This window comes from Struthio camelus, chromosome 2 (genome assembly GCF_040807025.1).
Source record: "Struthio camelus isolate bStrCam1 chromosome 2, bStrCam1.hap1, whole genome shotgun sequence".
Classification (NCBI taxonomy): Eukaryota; Metazoa; Chordata; class Aves; order Struthioniformes; family Struthionidae; genus Struthio; species Struthio camelus.
In genome coordinates, this window is record NC_090943.1 from 80,103,475 (window position 1) to 80,123,957 (window position 20,483).

Genomic DNA, 20,483 nt, shown 5'->3' on the forward strand with positions numbered 1-20,483 from the left:
CTGACCAGGGAATACACAAGCACCAGCTTTAAAATTCAAAGCCAGAAAACAACTTCTGAATCTGTAGCAAGGAAAGGCTGGCCTTCCAAATGACTGCAGTGATATAAGGACCAATTGCAGCAGAAATATGGATGGTCTCCGTTACTTGCAGGAGAGGCCTGAAGAGGTCTTTGGCCCGGCCCAGGATAATGGCTGTCATTATGCTACATTAATTACTGCCATCTATATGAGGGAACACTTTACAGGATGAGGAAATCCTGTAAACACACCTTTAACTGTAAGCATTGCCTTGAAGAGCTCTCTTATAGAGGACTATACCCCCAAGCCAAGGCCCTAGACAGTAACTCATTGTCAGGCAGGAGGATTCAAAAGCAGAAAAAAAAAAGGCCAACAACTTGATTTTCCCTTCTTCTCTTCAGAATCCAAACTTAAGCACTGCAGAACTTGTTACTCTCATGTGGATTAGTACTGTTTCCCAGTGCAAAAAGCAGACAACCTAAAAAGTATGGCTTGGAAGATCACAGATATGTGACTGAGATTTGACTATACGTGTTAAGGAAAAGTGTCTTGATCTGGGGAGAGCATTAAATGAGCATGATCAAGGATGAGGTTCAGGTAATGCTGGCACTGAAGACCTGAAAAGAGAGCAAAATACGTATTACTGAAGCTGAGAGAAGATAGTAAGTGGGGAAGGAATTATGAATGCTGATCAAGGTAGTAGAATAATATCAATGTTAAGTGATAGAGATAGAAAAGTGCAACCCCTCCCCCCCAACTGAAATCCAGCTTGCTAAGAAAAAGTACGTCAAATTAAAACATTTAAACTACCCAAAATGCCTCTACTGAGGGGAATGCAGTGTGTAAACATAGGGTTGAAAAACATTTTAGCTATTGTAACTTTAAAAGTTACTACCGATCAGTTGAGCTTTTCTCATGTGATGATCAGTAAAACAGTATGTTAGACTGCCTTCATGGAGTAGTAGGCAAGTACTTGATTTTCAGCAGCAGGAACATTGATGGGTGGCAGCACAGAACAGGTCAATGGGCGAATGAAGATTAGACCTTAGGACACCCATTCTGTTATGAGTCAAAATCCAAAGTAAACCCATGTCAGCGGAACAACTCTGCAGGTAGCGCTGGCAGGAGGATTTCGCTTCCATCCCCACATTCCTGATTCTGTGCTTTAGCCACCACACTGAGGTGTCTTCGTAGATGCGGATGTTTTTAGGAGCTTTCCTGACAAGTCTTATTGGGGAAGCAGTTTTTGAAGGAGATAATGGCAAGGGAAAATCATTCCCTGTACAAGGGACAAGGATCTCTGACCTCCATTACTGCAATAAGCAATGGCATTTTCCTGAGAGCCAAGCAAGAGTGTTCGCTACTTCTGAAAAAAATCTCTGAGCTGTATTTCAATTACTTTTATCTTGGGTACAGCACTACTAAAAACCATCTTTCTGCAGAACAGGACCCTTCATAGGGCTGTGACAACAGAAAGCACTCGTCAGTACCCAGCTATGAAAGCAATTCCTTTTGCAGCTGTACTGGCTTCAAATCTTATTTAAAACCTTGGAACCCTGAATGTCCCATTTATTTGAAATTCGATACTTATTTCACCCTCAGTCTATGCCTATCGCTGCAGCTAAGAAAAGGGAGAATTAATTCAAAACCATGGGATTAGGAGTTAGCAAACATGGTTGCTGAATCCTGGAACATATACTATACTGTTAATTACCTCCCGTCGTATTTTAAAAAAACGAAACTATTGCTGGATAAGGTTTGTGGATAAATCCTTTGAGAAAAGCAAAAAGCACAAGGAACAGCTTCCTTTTGTGTTATCTGCCTCCAGGGTCTGGTTGCGAGAAGGCCGAAAGTTACATTGATTCCAATTTTTTCTGAAACGTTGCTATGAGACTGGCATCTCTGTTCAGATGTTCCTTTCAGTTGAGGAATGGCTACATTACGTTAAGAACAATTAAAATAAGCCAGACTCAGTATCAGTACAACCGTTTTCAGTCGCTCCTCCTTATCAGTTCTGCAATACTAATTTGCACAGACTTCTGTACTGGTTTAAAATCACACCTTTGAATTAACGTCTCATGAAGGTAAGTCCTCAGCTGGGTAGAGCTGTACTCAGTTTTCCACAAACAGAATAGGCAAAGGGAGAAGGTGGCGAAAAAGTGGCCAGCTTGGATCCAAAGAGCCAATTGGAAACAACAGGCTTATCTATTCCTAGGGCACCTCTTACTGGGCTTTCATTTGCATCAGGAAGCAATCTCAGAGCATGTGAACTGGCCTTTTTTTATTTTAATCTTCTGAACGCATGCATGAAACGAAAGGGGCACACTCTCAACTGGCACCAGGTATTCAGTCTGCGGGACTAGACCGGCACTAGTCCAAAATCCATGTGTTGCGTTGGTTTTACAGATCTGCTCCTGTTGCCCTACGTCACCTGCCAACGCAGATACTGCCAGCATACTACCTGTGCTGTAGTGCTTGCTGCCTGTGAAAACATTTCATTATCTTCTTGTTAACCTGCTACCGAGAGCGTTCCCAGTTCACCTCTCTCCGGCTTCCCACCTTTGCAGAAGACCCGTTGAAATCAGTCAGGCATACCAGTTAGCCTGCTTTTTGCTTGAGCAGCCAGTTGGCTTTGACTGCTCAGGAGTTTCCAGGTTACAAGGCCTGCCCTTGACAGCGCCGAAACAGGCTGAAGTTCGTGTGACGTTTTCCTGAGGAAGTTGCCACACCATCAGTCACGTTCTTCTACATTTCCATTGCTGCTGCTGGGATCAACCAAACCTCCCAGGTTAGTGCATTTCCCTTTTTGAACCATCCCAGAGCCAAAATCTTGTCGCATGGCAACACGATGCAAAGTATTTATTCGGTTATACAGAAAGCCTGTCTAAAGGCCATTTCAACTACACACACGTTCATTTTGGTGGAGAAGGAACAGAGAGAAAGAAAGGGAAAACGTTCACAGATCCCAGAACCCTTCTTCAACAGGGAGAATGGCTTTTCAATGAACCAAGCAGTATCTGGTTTTATCATTCATTTATTTAGCAAAGGAAAGAATGAATTCAAATACCCCACACAATGAACACATATCTATTCCCTGATATCAAGAATGCAGATTTGCCTGTGAACAATTTTAAATGAATCCGTTTTGTTACTACTGCAGTCGTCTTGTACTGTGCATGGACTGGTGCAGAAGCTATATATTTTGGGCTCAATCCTGTAAAAAATCACTAAAACAAGCAAGTTCTTTCATCTGTACCTTTGAACTCAGTGTGGTTACTTAAGCGGTGAGTAAAATCAGACTTGTGCTCAAGAGCCAACCCAGATTTCACCAACCTGAATTTAGGCATTTAAACAACAGTCAAAATTCAGAGTGTATAATTAGGCTCACTATATTGCCAGTGGAGAGACATAAGCCCTCTCCAGAGGTGACTCCGGCCATCTAAGAAGGATGTTCTCCTTGACTAGACAAGAGAGAAGGGTCCTATCTCCACTGGCCATAGAGGGTGCTGATGGCACCTACAATCCTAATTTGGCCAGATGCCCCAAGCAGAGTGAGATGAACACAGACCGAAGTGTTTACAGAATTGGATCTCATGCAGCAAAGCCATTATGCACACAATTAGCTTTAGGAAATGTGATTATGCTATGCTGATTTTAATAAAACTGGTCCCACATTCAGAGATAAAGAAGCGCACAAATATATTCTACATTTATGAGGCAAAAATCTTGAAACATTTGTTCTCATTAACATTTTCGTTGCACCTGGGACCGCTTACTTTCTCTTCTGGTTTGAACAGCCATGTGGTCTGATGATCTGAGAGCTCTTTTCATTTAATGTAAGTGCTTTGGTAGCTCTTGACTTGCATATTGACGTGGTATTCCTAGAGGTTAGCGTGGAATTCTGATAAAGCTAACTAAATATACGCTGTCCTATACCCGTCTGAGATTTTAATCAGTACTGCTTAACAGCACGGAAATCAAAGCCAACTCACCCCCACTCTTTTTGCTACTCTCATAGGAAAACCCTAACACTAGTCAGAAATCTCTGCAATAGTTTTGGCCAAACCACAATGCTCCAACAGCAGGTGAGTGCAACTGGCTGAAAGAGCTCCCAGCTAAAGTAACTGCATGACCATAAAGGTAATCAGATAGATACAAATCAAAGTACAACATAAATCTGCAAGCACAGGAATCGATTTTCTAAGCAACTGAGCAAAAGACTGTATGTATAGGACACTAAATTAAGTGTACTTAAGTACAGCAAAAAGTGTACTAACTTGGGTTATCTAGCGAAAAGGTACACTGCACAGGATCAGACTCTGCAATCTTGCTTTCTCTTCACTGCATGCAGCAGTGCTACACCAAAAGGAATGCCACAGGTGTATCCTGCAAATTTTGATCCATCTGGAAAAATGTTCGCGTTCAAAATAGAAACACAGTTTTAAATTAATGCAATCAGTGCAAAAGTGGTTTTGTAATATTAAATCCTGGCATCAGAGGTAATACATTTATTTACCCAGAACAGATCATTTTTCCCATGCAAAAAATACCTGCCTGCTAGTACCTCATGGCATTTAAAGGTTAAGGGAGTTGATTCTCCTTTCCCAAGAACAGAACAATGCTGTAAGAACTAAATTTTACTCTTGTACAAATCCAAGGGCCCTATCAGCTTAAGCAAGATTTGCATGCAAAGACTTGCACTTTGTTACATTTTTGGCAAAAGAAAACTAAGAGTTCTCATGCAGAAAACTACTTTGCCCCAAAATGTGTGTCACACATTTTAGAAAAAATGCTAAACAAAATAAAGTGAAACCTAATAGAAACTGCACTTTGCATTGCCCCATATACTAGGAAAGGCTGTATCAAATCACCTGGGCAGCTGTGCTGAACTCAGAAGATGAAAATACTGATAATAGCACGCCTTAGGTACTTCTAAAATTATCTAAGATACAAAAATTTAATGGCTTGAAAACTTGCTGTCTCAGCATCTAGCTCGACAAGGAGATCCTGGGACCAATTTTTCTCATTGAAGTGATGCAAAATTTTCACGTTTACTTTGAAGGAGTGTGAAAATCAGACCTAAAGCTGCTTTAGATAGAAGTTAGAAGTTTGAATATACCTCCGCCTGCAATTTAGAATAGCACAATTTAGGAAGTGAAATGACCAAAAACAAAAAACACACTTCTCTGACAAGTTGGTGTGGTCTTTAAATGCCATCACATTGGAGTTAGTCAAAGAGCTGGGATGCCAGAAGCACTTCTTTGGGAGATGGAAGTGTGAGCAGAGTGGGCATCTGCTAAATGCCCTTAAACCTCTGACTGCGCAGACTTCACCTAGGGTATTATCACCACATATATAACATGTATCTAACATATGCACTTATCCTAAATGAAAGGAATGGAAAATAGATCACTGTATAGATAGGTGCACCTCAAAACTACTGAAGAGTTTAAAAAAAAAAAAGCTAATTTCAGATGATTTTAATTAAAAAGATTAAAATAAAAATACACAGTTTAAATACTTTTAAAATATTGGACTCATAACTAATAGTCTAAGTATAAAATCCAGAAGCCAGACCAATGTGCTCTTAGTACAGTGGAAGAGAGGAACAGTACTCTGTGTGTGTGTGTGTGTGTGTGTGTGTGTGTTTGTGTGTGTGTGTGCACGCACCTGTGTTGTTTTTTCTTGGCAATGACAGCAATATAGTTTTTATTTTCTTTATACTTTTTAAACCTAAGATTTGTATCTTTTGGCATGAGCAGAGTGATTCAGATACCATGCTGGTTATCATTGGGAGAGCTTTTTCCTTCTCTATCCGTTCTACTGAATTTCCTTGCAGAATAAATTCCCTCTTACCCGAGGGCAACTGACATATCACGTAATTTCTTCCTGGAAAAACAAATCTAACGTACAGTCAAACAATCACAAACTATACAGAACCAGCCTTACCATACTTTTTTGAGGTGAACTGCTGTGAGGGTGGGAGCTCTCTTTTGACACAGTTTACAGCAACAGGGCCAACTGCTCACTTGGAAAAATTGGGGAGCTGCTCTCAATTACTTTCGTAGATCGTAAATGTGAGTTCATTTCACTCTACAGCTTTTCAAAGACCACCTGCTTCGCATTCTTTCTCATTTTACTGCAGAACAGAGATATCTACGTTCAGATCCATCCCCATTCAAAAATGTTGCTCGTTACCATAGTTCGATATGGTGTTTACCCTTGCTATGTAAATTGCTGGATCACCAAAGCGACGCTCAGATGCCGTCTCACATTACCAATGTTCCTTGGTACTTTTTGCATAGGTTTTTTTTTTTTTTTTACATAATTTAGAATTATTATAATTTCTATGAATTTTTCCATTATTTGCCTATCATAGTATAACCTAATGATCACAGGCTGTAAAGTGGAAACATTCCCACTCCGCTTCTCCTTGCATACCTTCCTGATATTCTGTTGTGATGATCTTTGTATCGAGTATGTTCAAAAAACAGAAAGCCCAATTCTTTAAGCCTTAATATTCTTTTTTAATTTCTCTTCACAAGTTTCTGAGAGTAGCAAATGCCACTTTACTAATAAATACTCTGTAAAATCTGGCCCAAATCCTTGCCCTTTCCTCTTAATTGTACATCTGGAATTTCAGTTCCAAAAATAATAATGTCATGGACGTGGATGAAGACTGATAGAATAAAGTAAAATGGTACAAAAATGTGAAGATCCTTTATGTTTCTTCACCTGCCACTAGAAAAGGAATTAAAATTGATAATTTAAAACTTAACCAGTACTTCAAATATTTACATCAATAAGGTCCAACAAGATATTCACTTAAAACGCCTGCACAACGTTCCCCCAAGGGCAGATTAGTTTGGATCAGACACAGCAGTAAGAGGAGACAATGATTTGCAAATGCATACGCATTTTCTGATTTTGCTTGATTTTGTCGAAAACATACATATGAAGTCAAAGCTGGAAAGAGAAAAGCAGTTCTATGATTACGTGTCTACATACCCCAGAGAGCTTGAGACAGTACACAAAATACAGTGCAGTTGCATCTTCCACTGACTGTGAGTGTTGCAGCAGACCAGACAAGTGGACTCCATATGCACGCACCAAGGAGCAGAAGCCTCTGGACCACCAGGGCTCATCTAAATCTGCACGCTACAGTAACCCTGGCTTGCCAACCACAGGCAGAAACATTCCAGTGTGCCTTTCCTATCTGCCCTCCTTCGCCTCAAAACCACGCCAAAAATTAAAGGAAACAAGATGTAGGCTTTATGTCACTTGGCTTGCCTCGAAACTGGAAACCACAAACCCTGTAGGTTTTGCGTTTCGTTACAAGATCGTATCACTCGGTATGTCCTTATTCTTCACGCAGCTGAACAGCTCGATGATTTAGAGTCCAGAAAGACTAGCTCTGGAGAGTGGGGAGCTGCTACAGAACATCACTGAACAAGCACATTTCTTCTTGTCATTTTTCTCAATACTCTGCGAGCTGTTTTTGGTGGTATGAGTTTCAGGGAGACTCCACAGAGGGCTCCATTGCTAACTCACGGAAATCAAAAGGTAATGCCCAAAATAAAATTCAATTTGCATTCCTGGCACAGTTTCAGAGGGTAACAGATTGTTTTTCTAAAAGCTTTGAAATTAGTTAGCCCCTCGTTAGAGAAATCTGTCTGAACGCTTATGAAACTGAGTGAAGTGATGTCTCCCTCATGAGTGGTTCAGAAACACTTAGGGGCTACAGCTGCACCCTACACTGAAGGCCAACCTGCAAAGAAAACATCAGGTCACAAACAGGTGTTTGGGGTTTTTGGCAGCAATGGGACACTTGATGGCTTGGATTGTGCTTGAAATGTCTCTGAACTTCATCTCTGAAGCCTCAATCACATGAGCAGTCATGTAGCATAGGCCTTAGGGACTGGGGAGTTACAGAAGGCCAGGAAATACACAAGCCCATTAGTATTCATCATAATTATTGAAATCTGTAAAATAGGTATTAGAATAAGTCTTTGCAGTAAGATGTGGATTGAAATATTTGTTTCTTTCCTCCAGAATCAGGTTGTTTTTGTTAAATGCCTGGAAAAAAAGAAGAAAAATAAGAAAATGGGATGAAGGAAAGATAGCGACTCAGTACTAGTTCCTTAAGACAATTCCTGTGGCAAATATTTGTGAATTGTAAGTCAGTCAAAAATGCATCCAGAAATACCTGCACATTTGCAAAAACTTGCATTTGTATGTGTCTGCTCATAAATAACGTTCTTACAAAAAGCAATGCTACTCAATAGAGTATGGCTATGCACTTTTCCCCCCAATATTTAAAGACTCTACATACTTTTTAATCGTATCTATTCAGTTCTTCCATTATTAGAATGATTCACTCACTATATATTTACTAAGAACTATTTTCTCTTTACTGTATCAGTGTATGTAGGAATATGTAGGAGAAATGTCTGAATGTTTTAAGAGTGTAAATCCTGTTTTTTTAAGTGGTATTTAGGTATCTAGAGTAAGATTTTTAAAAGATAGCTTGTTCTTGCATGGATCCAGAGAGATGCTTAGTGGGGTTTGAAAAAGCTTTAAGTTAAGTACATATCCCCCCATAGGTGACAAAATCTAGGCTTTTCTTACCATTTCTAATAAAATTTCTTAAAATGTCTTTAATTAGCAAGAAAAATGCAGAAAATAAAAACTGCATTCTCTAGTTAGGATTTATGATGCTCACTTACAAAAAGCTTTGCAGCTGCATGAACAAACTGCATAATCTGAAGATACTAAGCCTCATATTTTCAGAATGCCCAGCCTTCCTTAATTCAGTGGATCTAAAAAGCTGAGCTACTCTAAAAGGTCATAAAAAGAAAATAGATTTTCAGGAACAGCGGTCATGTAATGCAGATATCATGCCAGACTCTCAGCCAAAGTATATCTGTACTGCTAATTTACAGAATATTCTGGGTATGAACAGCACCTGATAATGTGACCTAGTATATTCACCAGATAAATCTCCCATATAAAGACATAGCGTAGGAAGGCAAACTGTGCCCTTGACGCTATACCATTTGAGCCAAAGGATTATCTTCAATATATGTCATGATGATTGTTAATGGCCCTATTTCCTTCTTCCACTAGCTGCTAGGGAACACAATTATAAGAAAAAAACAAACTTGAATAGTGGTCTGCTTTCTTTCAGGAAAGGTTGCTGCTGCATAAATTACACAAAAAAATCTAACTTCCTAGGCCATAAGGATTGACAAAGGAAAGGATCTGTAATTATGATACTTCAAGTGAAATCTCCTTTTGTTGTTCAGAATCAGCATAATCTGAGTCCAAATGCCATTGCAGAAAACTAGTAAGTAGAATTATTTTGAAACAGTGTAACTGTCCTACAGGACCCTAAATGTTGTGCATTATAGAGCTCCCAACCCATTTCTCACCTTGATAGCTTCTACAGAATCATATTTGTCCAGTTTGTTGATATGGTTGGTGATGCTGGTATTTAGAGGAGCTGGTGATACGGGATGGATGACAGTTGCATCATGGGACTGTTGCTGATAACGTTGGCAATAGGTGTAAACAAGCAGGGTAAGAAGGCAACCAAGGATAGAGCTACTTAATCCCACTGCGATCATGTGAAACATGTTGAACTCTGCACAGTGGACAGCAGAAGACAATCTTATTTTTCAGGAAGTAACAACAAAAGCTTACGCTTCAGAAAAAAATGTGGGGCAGTAGCTTGATTCAAATGAGAATAAGAGAAATTTCGTGAGTTTCTCAGAAATGTCTCAATTCCAAAGGTTTATCCCTACAGTAGCAAATGCTCTTTACTTCCCTGCAGGGATCATTATGAGACTCTCAGAAACCCAAACATCTCCACAAGTATTAACACTGAGATTTTTGAAAGATGCTTAACAAAGAACCCAAATAAGACAAATGATTTGCATTTTCTAAGTGTTTGAAAGCTCAGCTAAATTTCTTTGTGCACAACATAACCTGTTATATATAAATTGTGTATATAATGTACATACACGGTTTGTTTTCAGTGAACTACAGCATCTCCTTCTCTGCTGTTCTTCTAGTTCTTTCTTGTACTCAGTGACTTGTGGCAGAACAAACAAAACCCTCAAGTCTTTAAATCGCAAGTCCTGCTTTCCCTAAAATGTTTTCAGTATTGTCTTTATTTGGTGCATGCCCCCAGCCCAATGGCATACTTCTTTTCCATCCCCCGCTTTGTCTCACTGCTTCTTTATCTTTGATGCATGGCCAGTTTGTTCACTTCTCCAATCTTCAGAATTTTTTTGTATGTGTAAGGGGAGTGTGTGGAAGGAAAGGCAGCATTTAAAGGGAAAACGGGGAGAAGAGAGACTTCTCAGGAGTCTCTCTCGGGATACCTTTAACCATATCAACCAGTGAGTGCAAAGTAAACAGTTGGGGCTGCAGCACTGTTCACCTGGGACTCTCCTATCTGTTCTCCCCTTGGAAGATACTATGGGAAACTCTCGCCACCTGCGCAAGAAGTTAAAACTAAGAAGAAAGCTCAGTGCTGCATGAAATTGCAGAAGGGAATCTAAAAGACAGTCATCCATCCCATGATGTCATCGAGAGGTGAGAGAGAGCAAGTCATACATGACACAGATATGATTAGTTGGAATAAACTGCATTGCTTTGCACCGTTTTTTCAAATTGAAGCTGCCTTGCTGGATGAAGGAAGAAGCATCAGTGAGGAGCTCAAGCTGGAATTTTCATATTAACATTAGTGAAAATTTGCATGTGGCTGCCTGCACGCACAAATGAAGTATTTTAAACTGAAAGACTGGCACTAGTCTGAAAAATACTTGTTAGGCCTTTGGCGCTGAAATGCAGAAAAGGGTTCAGCATAAGGGTTCCACTTTTGGCAACCGCCTACATGAGAATTTTTACACGCCTACTGGGAATTTAGGAACATAAAAGAAGATAGAGGTGATTATTACGCACACTGCCCTAATATGTAAAACGTCACTGAAATATCCTTCTACACTTTTACAAAAGTTGTTGTGGAACTTGGCAAAATGTTTTCAGAGCTCCACTTCTAATTAGGAAACAATCAAATCACATTATCCTGATAACGGGAGAATAATGCATTGCCATGCATATCCCTTCATAACCCCTGTGATTTCATTGTCCTTTATTAGATTTACCTGTGCATGGAAGAATACTGGAACCAGCCAGAGTTATTACCATGATCACATAGACTAAGATGATAGCTCAACACACACACACACAAAATAGTTATCTTTCTCTTTTGTTTGTTTTAATTATTGTGGGTTTTTTTTTCTTGTTTTCAACAATTCAGTTTCCCCTTTTGGGATTTGTTTTGCTAGCATCAGAACGCTCTAGAACAGAACCTTTTTAGTTCTGCCTTTGGCAGCCAGGCTGAAAATGAGCTACAATGGATCACAGTCTGATCCATTAAATGGATTAGCAGGCTGGCTCTCTGCTATTCATTTGGAGTCCCAAAGAGGTTTGCGAAATTATCATCTTGCAAAAGGTGCAGCAACTTTACAGATTTTGACCTGCCCATAACTAGCTTATAATAGCAATTTCTTTTCGAGGAAAAAAGGGTGACTGACATAAGGGAAAAGAAGAAAATAAAACCATCCAGTAACACAAGCTCTTGTCTCAAAGGCTGGCAACGGCAGCTGGATGTTTAATGAGGAATCTTGTAGTGACTACATCTCTTTTTCCAGGCAAGTGTAAATAATGAGAATGTGGCATTTAGACTGTGGAATAAAACTACGAGAGTGCAAAAGGTGAAACAAATGGAAACAAGGGGGAATCAGTAATTCAGCATTTAATACATAGATAGGACAGAAATGTAAAGCTTACCGCCACATCGTTTCTCCTCTATGCTGCTGGATCGTGCCACTGTTATTTCTAGAAAAGTAAATAAAGTGGTTATGCCATGGAGGTAAAATACTGCAGACAGCTACTAATTTCATTAACAGAATAAGGATTTCAAAATGTATTCTACTGTGTTTACTCCAAGTCAGAACTATGTAAAAAGGATTTTCACTCTGTGGTGGAATTAAGAGAAAGGTGCCACGGCATCCTCAGGTTTCTCAGTTTCCCAAGTAAACGCAGTAACATATTTTTCATTCTTGCCTCAAAACATCTCTGAACTTAAACAGAACATTTGCAAAGGAACATATTTGTGTGGGGTTTCTTTCGTAGCAAAGAACATGTTGAGAAGGTGCTGCATATCTGAATGGTAAAATTAATGTAAGTTTCATCCTTTTGCTCAGAGTTGCAATGGACTCACTACTTCTGGGAGTCACATGTATTACTAATATGAAAAGACAGAATTTAAAAAACTTCACAAAAGACGACTGCCAGTTTCATGAGTTCTGACTGTACACTAATAAATCGTGACTCCAGTCTGTGTCCTGGCCATTCTGATTTTGGAAGTGTTCTGCATAAATATTCAAAAAAATGTGTTGACAGTCAAGGTGTCCCACACTGCTATTTCGGGACCATGCCTTCCGTGAAGGAAAGTCCTGCTTTACAAATCTCTTGAAACTCTCCGAAAAGGTCAATGATCATGCGAATATGGGTGAGGAAACTGATGCGGTCTACCTGGATTTTCTAAGAAGTCCCTTGTCTAAGGCTTCCAAAGAAACAAAGGAGCCCTGAGACATGAAGGAGCAGATAGGGAACAGGCAGTAGTACTGTGTGATCCGTTCTTACAGTGGATAAAGGTTACCAGTTCTGCAGGGACCTATACTGTTAAACGGATTTATAAAAGAAAAGGAAACCGATATGGGGTTGAAGTTTGCCAATGATACAAAGTTACTAGAGGTATCGTGGACAAGGGCATGCTGTGAAGAGCTGCGGAAGGACCTTACAAAACTAATCAATAAAATAATAAATGGGACAGAATGTAAATTTGTGTAAAGTGATTCACAGGGTAGAAAAAAATCCTAGCGTTGCATACAGAAAAATGGGCTGCGAACTGACGGTTACCACTCATGAGAGAGATCTTGGGGTTATGACAGATTGTTCCATGAAAATATCGGCTGAGTGTTCAGAAGCAATCAAAAAGGCAAAGCAAATGCCAGGAATTACCAAGAAAGCAACAGTGAATAAAACAGGAAAATAGCGCTTTATAAATCCATGGGTTGTCCACGCCTTGAACACCGTGTGCAGTTCTGGTTTCCCCATCTCAAGAATGCCTCTAGCAGAACTAAAAAGAGTTCAGAGAAGGGCAGCAATGATGGACACCGGTATGCAATGGCTTCTATATGAGAAAAGACAGAGTAGGCTGGACTTCTCCATCTGAAAAAGAAACAGTTTAATGGGGTCTGATACCAAATCACGTGTGGCAGGAGAAAGTAGATAGGGATCAATGGTATGCTGTTTCTTCTAGTACAAAACCTAAGGGCTATCAAACAAAGCTATTAAAAGCTAGGATCAAGAAAAAAGATAAAAAGAAAAGAGCAGATTGCTTTTCATGAAATGAAACCCCACTGCCAAAAGATGATGCAAGAAGATGCAAGAGATGCAAGAAACCTAGGCAAGTACTTTGAGCGAGAACCACTTCAGGGTGTTAAACAGACAAACCACATCAGTCTTAAGCACTCTCCTGAACTGAAAGCAGCTGAAGGCTAGGACACTATAGGAAGGGGAGGGAAGATTGTCATGGGCTTGCACAGTTCCTGTTATTCCCTAGCCATCATGGCTATTGTTGGAGGGAGGAAACTGGACAGGACAAACTCCTGTTCTGAACCAGTGTGGCCATTCTGATGGTTTTTTATGAAAATTAAAAATGTGTGATAATGGAAATTAATGAGATAGTCTCCTGCTGTAAGAATACATGGAAAGTAAGGGTTTCAAACTTTTTCTGTCTAAGCAGCTCCAAAATCTGAATCTGCATCCACTCAGTGAAACAAACCCTTGTAGTATGATTCTGGGGGCGTCAGAAGTGATAAAGAAGGCCTGATGGGAAAATAGGAGAGAAGCAAACGCTGTATTAGTGGTTCTGGCTTAAAAATTAATCGTTTGTCCTGCTTGAGTTACCTGCTGAAGGATACTTTAGCATATTACCAGATGTGAAATAAAGCGCTATGACTTTTGCATATCTAACATACCACAGACTATTTCTGCTAAAGTTGGTCACAAGGGTTTACCCTTCTTCAGCTGCTAAATCCATACAAACTAATTTCAAAGCGAGGAAGTATCAGATCTGACAAAATAGCACTATTACAAACAGTTACAGGCTAGGAGACAGTTAATTCGCAGTCCAAACAAAAAGCAGAAAAAAACGCATCCGAAGACAGTGAGGTTCTACAAGGTCATGTTAACAAGGATTAACTCTGGAAACACAGCAGCAGCAATGGTGAGGATTAGTTTTTTGCATTCTGCCAGAATCATTCTATATACAGGAAGTTCTGTGGAAGAACAGAGCGAAAGTAAGTAGTAGGAGGAGGAGAGAACATGAGGGTGGACGTGCTGGCACGCTAGCTGAGGAAAGGAGTGATGTGAACTGGAAAAAAGAAAAGTTGGGACAGAAGGAACTCTTGAGTGTGAAGACCATTATTTAATAGAGGAGTGAAAGTGAGCTGAAAGATCCCAAGAAGAAAGCTAGTTTGCCCAACGTGAATGGAAGGACATGCCTTTACTTTCTGTGGCATGGGTAATTTGAAGGGGAGTGGCAAAGAAATCAGAAGGCGCAGAGAAGAGGTGGCTGTTGCTTATTCACCTAACATTCCTCCTTTCAGTTTCTGAAAATGCATACTTTCCACAACAAGATGCAGAGCTTATATTGGATTAAGCACAGCATTTGCAGAATGTGAGTATTAACGAAGCTGCTTCGAAACACCGAGTAAAAGGGGAAAACACAATGTGGGAGTTTTTGCTTTTACACTGACTTCTTTCACATTACTTTTGGAGAATAAAATAGTATTTGTGAGATAAAAGAACTTATTCCCATTGTCTATGTACCAGCCATAAAAGCACTGTTTATATTTGCTGATTTCTTGGCTATATTGCACTGAATTGTACAGCATGGTCACGGAGAAAAAGGTTGCTGCACTGAGTAAACACAATTATATTTCAAATGCTACATGAAGATGCCAATTCTTCTGTCTGTGAATAGTCTGCTGTCTTTTTCTATGTACTCAGATGGAAAGATGATTGCCAGCAGGAATGCAATGTGTCCCCCCATACTGTTGTGTGGATTTTAAAGACGGCTGTGATTCAAAAAAGAGCACAGGAATGAGTTTCAACAAATGCCGTGGAATAATGCATGACATGCCTGTCCATCAGGCATTTAGTGGTCATGTGGGAGATATGAACCTGAGGCACAGCTAACAGTATTTAACTTTCTAAGCAGCTATTAATCTGAGGGACTCCATGAAATGATTTCCATAGCTACCACAGTACCCGTTTCTGCATATACAGGCCACAAAAACTAGAGGAACGTTTCTGTAATAACCCCAGAATCTCTCTGTCTCTCTCAAAAAACAAAAAAAAAAGAAAGAAAATAAAAAGCAAGCAATATCTTCTAGCTGTCTATTGTCAGCACTGCGCCCTTTTATTAAGTAGACTGAAAGGGACCTGAGGAACGTTGTTATAGTGAATAACAACAGTCCCCAGAGGTGACAAGTAGGACAGCTCCACAGCACTCAGTGGAATTAGGCAGATTGCCATGAAGAGACTGGATCCAGCCACATACGCGCTAACGAGTAGACCAGCAAAAAGTTTGAGAAAAGGCAAATTCTATTTAAATCCTTGACTCTCTGCACAGCACAGTATGAGAAAGCATTAGGCCTCATTCCTGAAATTTTGTGAGAGTTCACTTACTGTTTAGGCAGAACCTTGCTCTCACCTGGTACAAAGTTAGAGCCGAAAGCACAGGCTCGGGTCTCCGTGGTGTTCCCAGAACACTGGCTGCCCACGGGAAACAAAACAATGCACTGCCGAACCCGCAACTGAGCTCCAGACGAGTCACACTCGGACCACTCGGACCAATCTGACCAGCTGTCTGCAACAGGTCGAAAGAGAGAGAGAGACACACAGCGGATTTAAATGCTTCAAGTACCCAGGGTCTCCAGTGAAACGGTCTGTCTCTCTAAATTACGACAGAGGTCCTACTCCCTAGCTTCTACAAGCTGACAAAGGACGGTTCTGCTGGTGGTGGTAAAGAAAAGCCAGTTTTGACGAGCTGGACAATGACAGTCACTTTTATTTATGTACCTGACAAGTAGCAATAAGAGCTACAGAAACAGGTATTCCTGGTCTAAAAGATGATGTCTGTTCAACTACAGAAAGAGTTGTATCTTGCAGACACATTTTTCTTTCTTTTTATTCTGGTCTGTTTCTTCGTTGTAGATAGAGGAGAATACTTTATGATATGGCAGAGGAAATCTTGTTCTTTTCCTTCTCCCACATTTGGCTCATTAACAATTTCTATTATTTCTTTAGATTTCTTCCTCTGCCTATGTAGTTTTGATTACGACACTTTTATTTCATACCAGACAATCTCTGTGCGATCTCAGAACAGTTAAGTGAATGTATCTGATTCATGTGAGATGCTCTGAACTTACTGAGCTCAGCTTTCTTACAATTCAAGTGCAAGCCTTGCCCTCATATAAGTCTTCTCAGCTTGGCATGTATAGTAGAAGACAGAGCTCAGTAAATTTTGTTTTTTTTTTCATTTTTTTCATATTTTTTTTCCAGTATCTTTCCTATCGAGATATGTTTTATCGCTTTGGTTTTAATTAAGTAGTCCTAATATCCCAAACTGAGTTTACTTCTACTTCTAACTGATTTTACGTCACAACCACAGCAAATGCACAAATTTCATTTGGCCTCAAATAAAAAAACACATATACTGGCCTAATTTCGTTTCAAGTTAGATCGAAGAACACTGAAATTTGTGAATAATTTGAAAGTTCACAAAACCTTTGTGTACTTCTTGTGAATTGGGTGGCATGCCAGGAGAGTCTTGCACTGCTCGGGCCTTTCAAAGCATCGCATAAAACTAGCGTACATGGTTTGTATTTACACATTACTTTCCCCTTGACCTTAAAGGAAAAGGTTAAGGCTCTCAGTCATCTAAAACTAATGGATTCTAATAAGAATATTTGAAAAATGTCAAGCAATAGATGCTGTCCATGATAGTGCTGGCCACTGACTTCCTAATTAATATTATGATAACAAGAAATGGATGGAGTAGACTGAACAACTTTAGCATAGAAAATCTCAAGCAGTGGTCCAAGGACCATTTTAAGACCATAGGAGAGTCCTGGGTACAGACAGTAGCAATCCTACCAGTCTCTTTCAGTCCATGGTTTAGGTGCATGACATCACTTGTACAGTTGTTCTTTCCACTCAAGTTTAAAAAAACAATTCTTGACCCAAACTTTCATCTGAGGCAGAGAACATGCTTAAACAGGAGCCAGTACTCTTGCCCAGTCCAAACATATTTATAGTATACACAGCAGCTGCTAAAATGCTTGTGAGCATCCTAAATGCGCTTGCCTTTTGTCAAGACATTTTAAGCATGGGGTCCTGTAAAAGACACTATGTGCATTGAGACCCTTCCCCACATACAACACAACGTGCCTTCCCTCCCACGCTGGAATCCCATGTGCACAGCAGAGGCAGTCATCATGCTCATCAGCTCCATCTGGCATGTGAAATCACAGAAGACGATAGAGGTGACATCATTGCAGAGTGAGATGGGTGGACATCCTTGCTGTGGTGGAGCTCAGAGTCACACAGAGATAGGGCACCTGAGACTGCACGTGCGTCATTTCAAGCTGGCAGACCTGCCCTTTGCCACGTCACTACCTGTGTCATTCCAGAGATGCTAACCCCATGGCTTTTGTATGCACTTAAATAGACTCAGTTATCCCATCTCATCTCTTTGATTTCTTTATCTCTGAAGTATCCAAGGCTCTCTTGCACCTCAAGCAGATTCCTCACACCGCCCTCTGCTTTTCATCTTGTCAGGGCTCTTCTCAACTTGTTCCTGAGTACAAAAGTCCGGAAAGGTGTTTAACCTGGGACTACCTTTCATCTTTAACATCGCAAGGTTTACTCAGATGTCTTGTCTTCTGCCTTCAGCTTTTTGGCTGGCCTTTGAAGCCAGGTAAGTGAAACAGTTCCTTTGGGTAAAGAAGGCCCCTCAGAAAGATCAGGCCACCAGTCCGTAAGATCATAAATTTCTTTCATGCAGAACTACATCATAATTTCTAAATGCTCAACTACTTTATACTTTATTTGCATGTGAGTTAGCAGTTCAAGGACAGAATATACTTCCCCCCAGCAGTAATTATTTTAAGTACAAAATATTGCTTTATTCAGTACATTACAAACACTCTTGCAACAGAGTATACTTCTTGATAAGCAGCCTATAAACCGCTACCGATCAATAGTGCAGCAATTTCATTCATATTAATGGGACTGTCTTCAGATAAAAAAATAAAAACAAAATCCACAAACACACAGTGATACAGTTTTTAAAATGAAGGATGAGAAAAAAAATGTTGTATTGTGAAAACACAGGTCAGTAACTATTTTTAAGTAAATACTTGTATACTTTCAGCTGTATTTGCCATTAGCTCTCCGTATCCTCAAAAAGTCCTTGGTATAAGGATTCTGCAAATTTTAGTCTTTTTCCAATTTTCTTCTTGCCAAAAACGTACTATTTCAACTGGCAAGAAACCGCTTCTCTTTTCATAACTTAATAAACTTTATAAGTAAAGTTCTATTTTTGCATATGCGTTTCTGTGTTATTTGGTAGTTTCTAGGTCCCAAGTATCACTGATATTCCTTTCCTATACTGAACATGTCATTCAAACAGCAAATGTCACCAAATGCTATTTCCAGATCTGCGGTAGCAGTAATCGCTGCCCACAGGATCCTCACCACAGTAAAATGACTCTGCAAGGATGCAGGGATCTGTCCAAACTTGACAATGTGCAGCACGGGTCATTTCTGTCTCCTATTAATGCGAAATAAGAACAGTAAAAAAAATGTTCTGAAATCCAGTGTCTGCACATGAAGCAAGGGCTTCATTCTCACAGAGAGCTGGAAGATGTGTTGTTTCAAAAACACATGGCAAATTTTCAGTGAGACTGAAATATAAATTAAACACCGCAGACATGTAAGCAATGTGTTGCATTGAAATTTTAATGCTTTACAAAAGCCTTCACCTTCTTGAAATAAAATGAAACCAACCTCCCCATCTGCTCCAAAATTTGGTTAACAACCAGGTCAAAATAAGCTGAAGAGATTACTTATAGATGTGTACAAACTGTCATTTCTAGAAAAATGCTGATAGAAAAACGGCTGTAATACTAGCACAATGAACATTCCAGTTTTAACCTTTTAAATGGGCCTGAAGGATCCCAAGACAGCTATCTAACTTCTATCCACAGATATACACTATTTGTTTCGAAAAAAATCAAACCATCAACTGATTTCTATTTTCCTCTTTTAAATCCAATTCAGAGTGTCACATTTGTTTTAATTTTGACAAAGTAGGTACCTTTATTCTGCTGCAAGACATGCAGCGCCTAGAAAAGGAAATTAAGTAAAATTGTAGTTCTTCACAGGTAATAGGATCCATAAATTCACACTCATGGAGCTTGTGCTTTCTGTGCATGACCTCATCATATGAGCAGAAAACTTCTGCCATGAAGTTTAGCAACCTTCTGAGAAGCAAGTAATATAATGTGGTAACAGAGCTGCTTGCAGGCATTTCCTTTTACTGTTGCCTATAACCCTCTGATCAGCAATAAATGAAAACAAACTGTCCCAGTGTCTTTTCACTCATGATTTTATCTTGTTTGTGTGTTTTTACTCTCTACTTCTGACTTTAATTTCACAGAACATGTTAGGTTCCTTTAATATTGGCCAACAGGCAGAGTTAAAGTTGCAGATAAAGTCATGCTCTATAAAATTATATAACTAGTAAGAGAGCTGAGACATTCCGTTTGCTAAGTACTTTACAGCCATTTAAATGAGAAATTCTCTGCTCCGTAACACCTGAAGTTGAAGAGCATATTTGGCAAAGACCTTTTCAGTTTACTCTTTTTTTAATATGAAAACAGGGCTTAAACAAAGGTTGATACAAAACAGCATCCGCTTGAAAGTGTGATACTCATACTGTTGAATAAGCAGCCTCTGCAATTTGCTTGCTGCGGATGTTTAGTGTTATAACAAAAGTACTCCTCTGTGGTGCTGTCATTAAAAGTTTCCCAAACCTTTTGCATGCACCACTTCGAGTATTAGATCATTTTTGTTTATAGAGACCTGGAACCTGGTTACTCAAATTTTAATTCTTGTGTGATTTTTTAAGAGGTGGGTTGGGATGAGGTGGTGCCCTGTAGGCTATATTCTGCTCTCACTGAGTTTCCTGTGGGTGTAGCATATAAGAGCTCAGTGTGCATTTAATAAAGGAGAGAGATAATTTGCTCCTAAATAGT

General features: G+C 39.7%; 1 protein-coding gene across 31 annotated transcripts in view; it reads right to left on the bottom strand.

Annotated features, from left to right (window-relative positions):
- Positions 1–6,521: 6,521 nt before the first annotated feature.
- Positions 6,522–20,483, bottom strand: part of SEMA5A (semaphorin 5A) — a 315,141-nt gene continuing 301,179 nt past the window's right edge. For all 31 annotated transcript variants that reach the window (XM_068931379.1, XM_009665155.2, XM_068931382.1 and 28 more), the window contains 4 exons: positions 15,875–16,030; positions 11,878–11,925; positions 9,450–9,661; positions 6,522–8,094 (listed from right to left, as the gene is read on the bottom strand). In XM_068931379.1, coding sequence (XP_068787480.1) covers positions 7,975–8,094; positions 9,450–9,661; positions 11,878–11,925; positions 15,875–16,030 — 536 coding nt within the window. In that variant the 3' untranslated portion in view covers positions 6,522–7,974. The remainder of the gene's footprint in view (positions 8,095–9,449; positions 9,662–11,877; positions 11,926–15,874; positions 16,031–20,483) is intronic.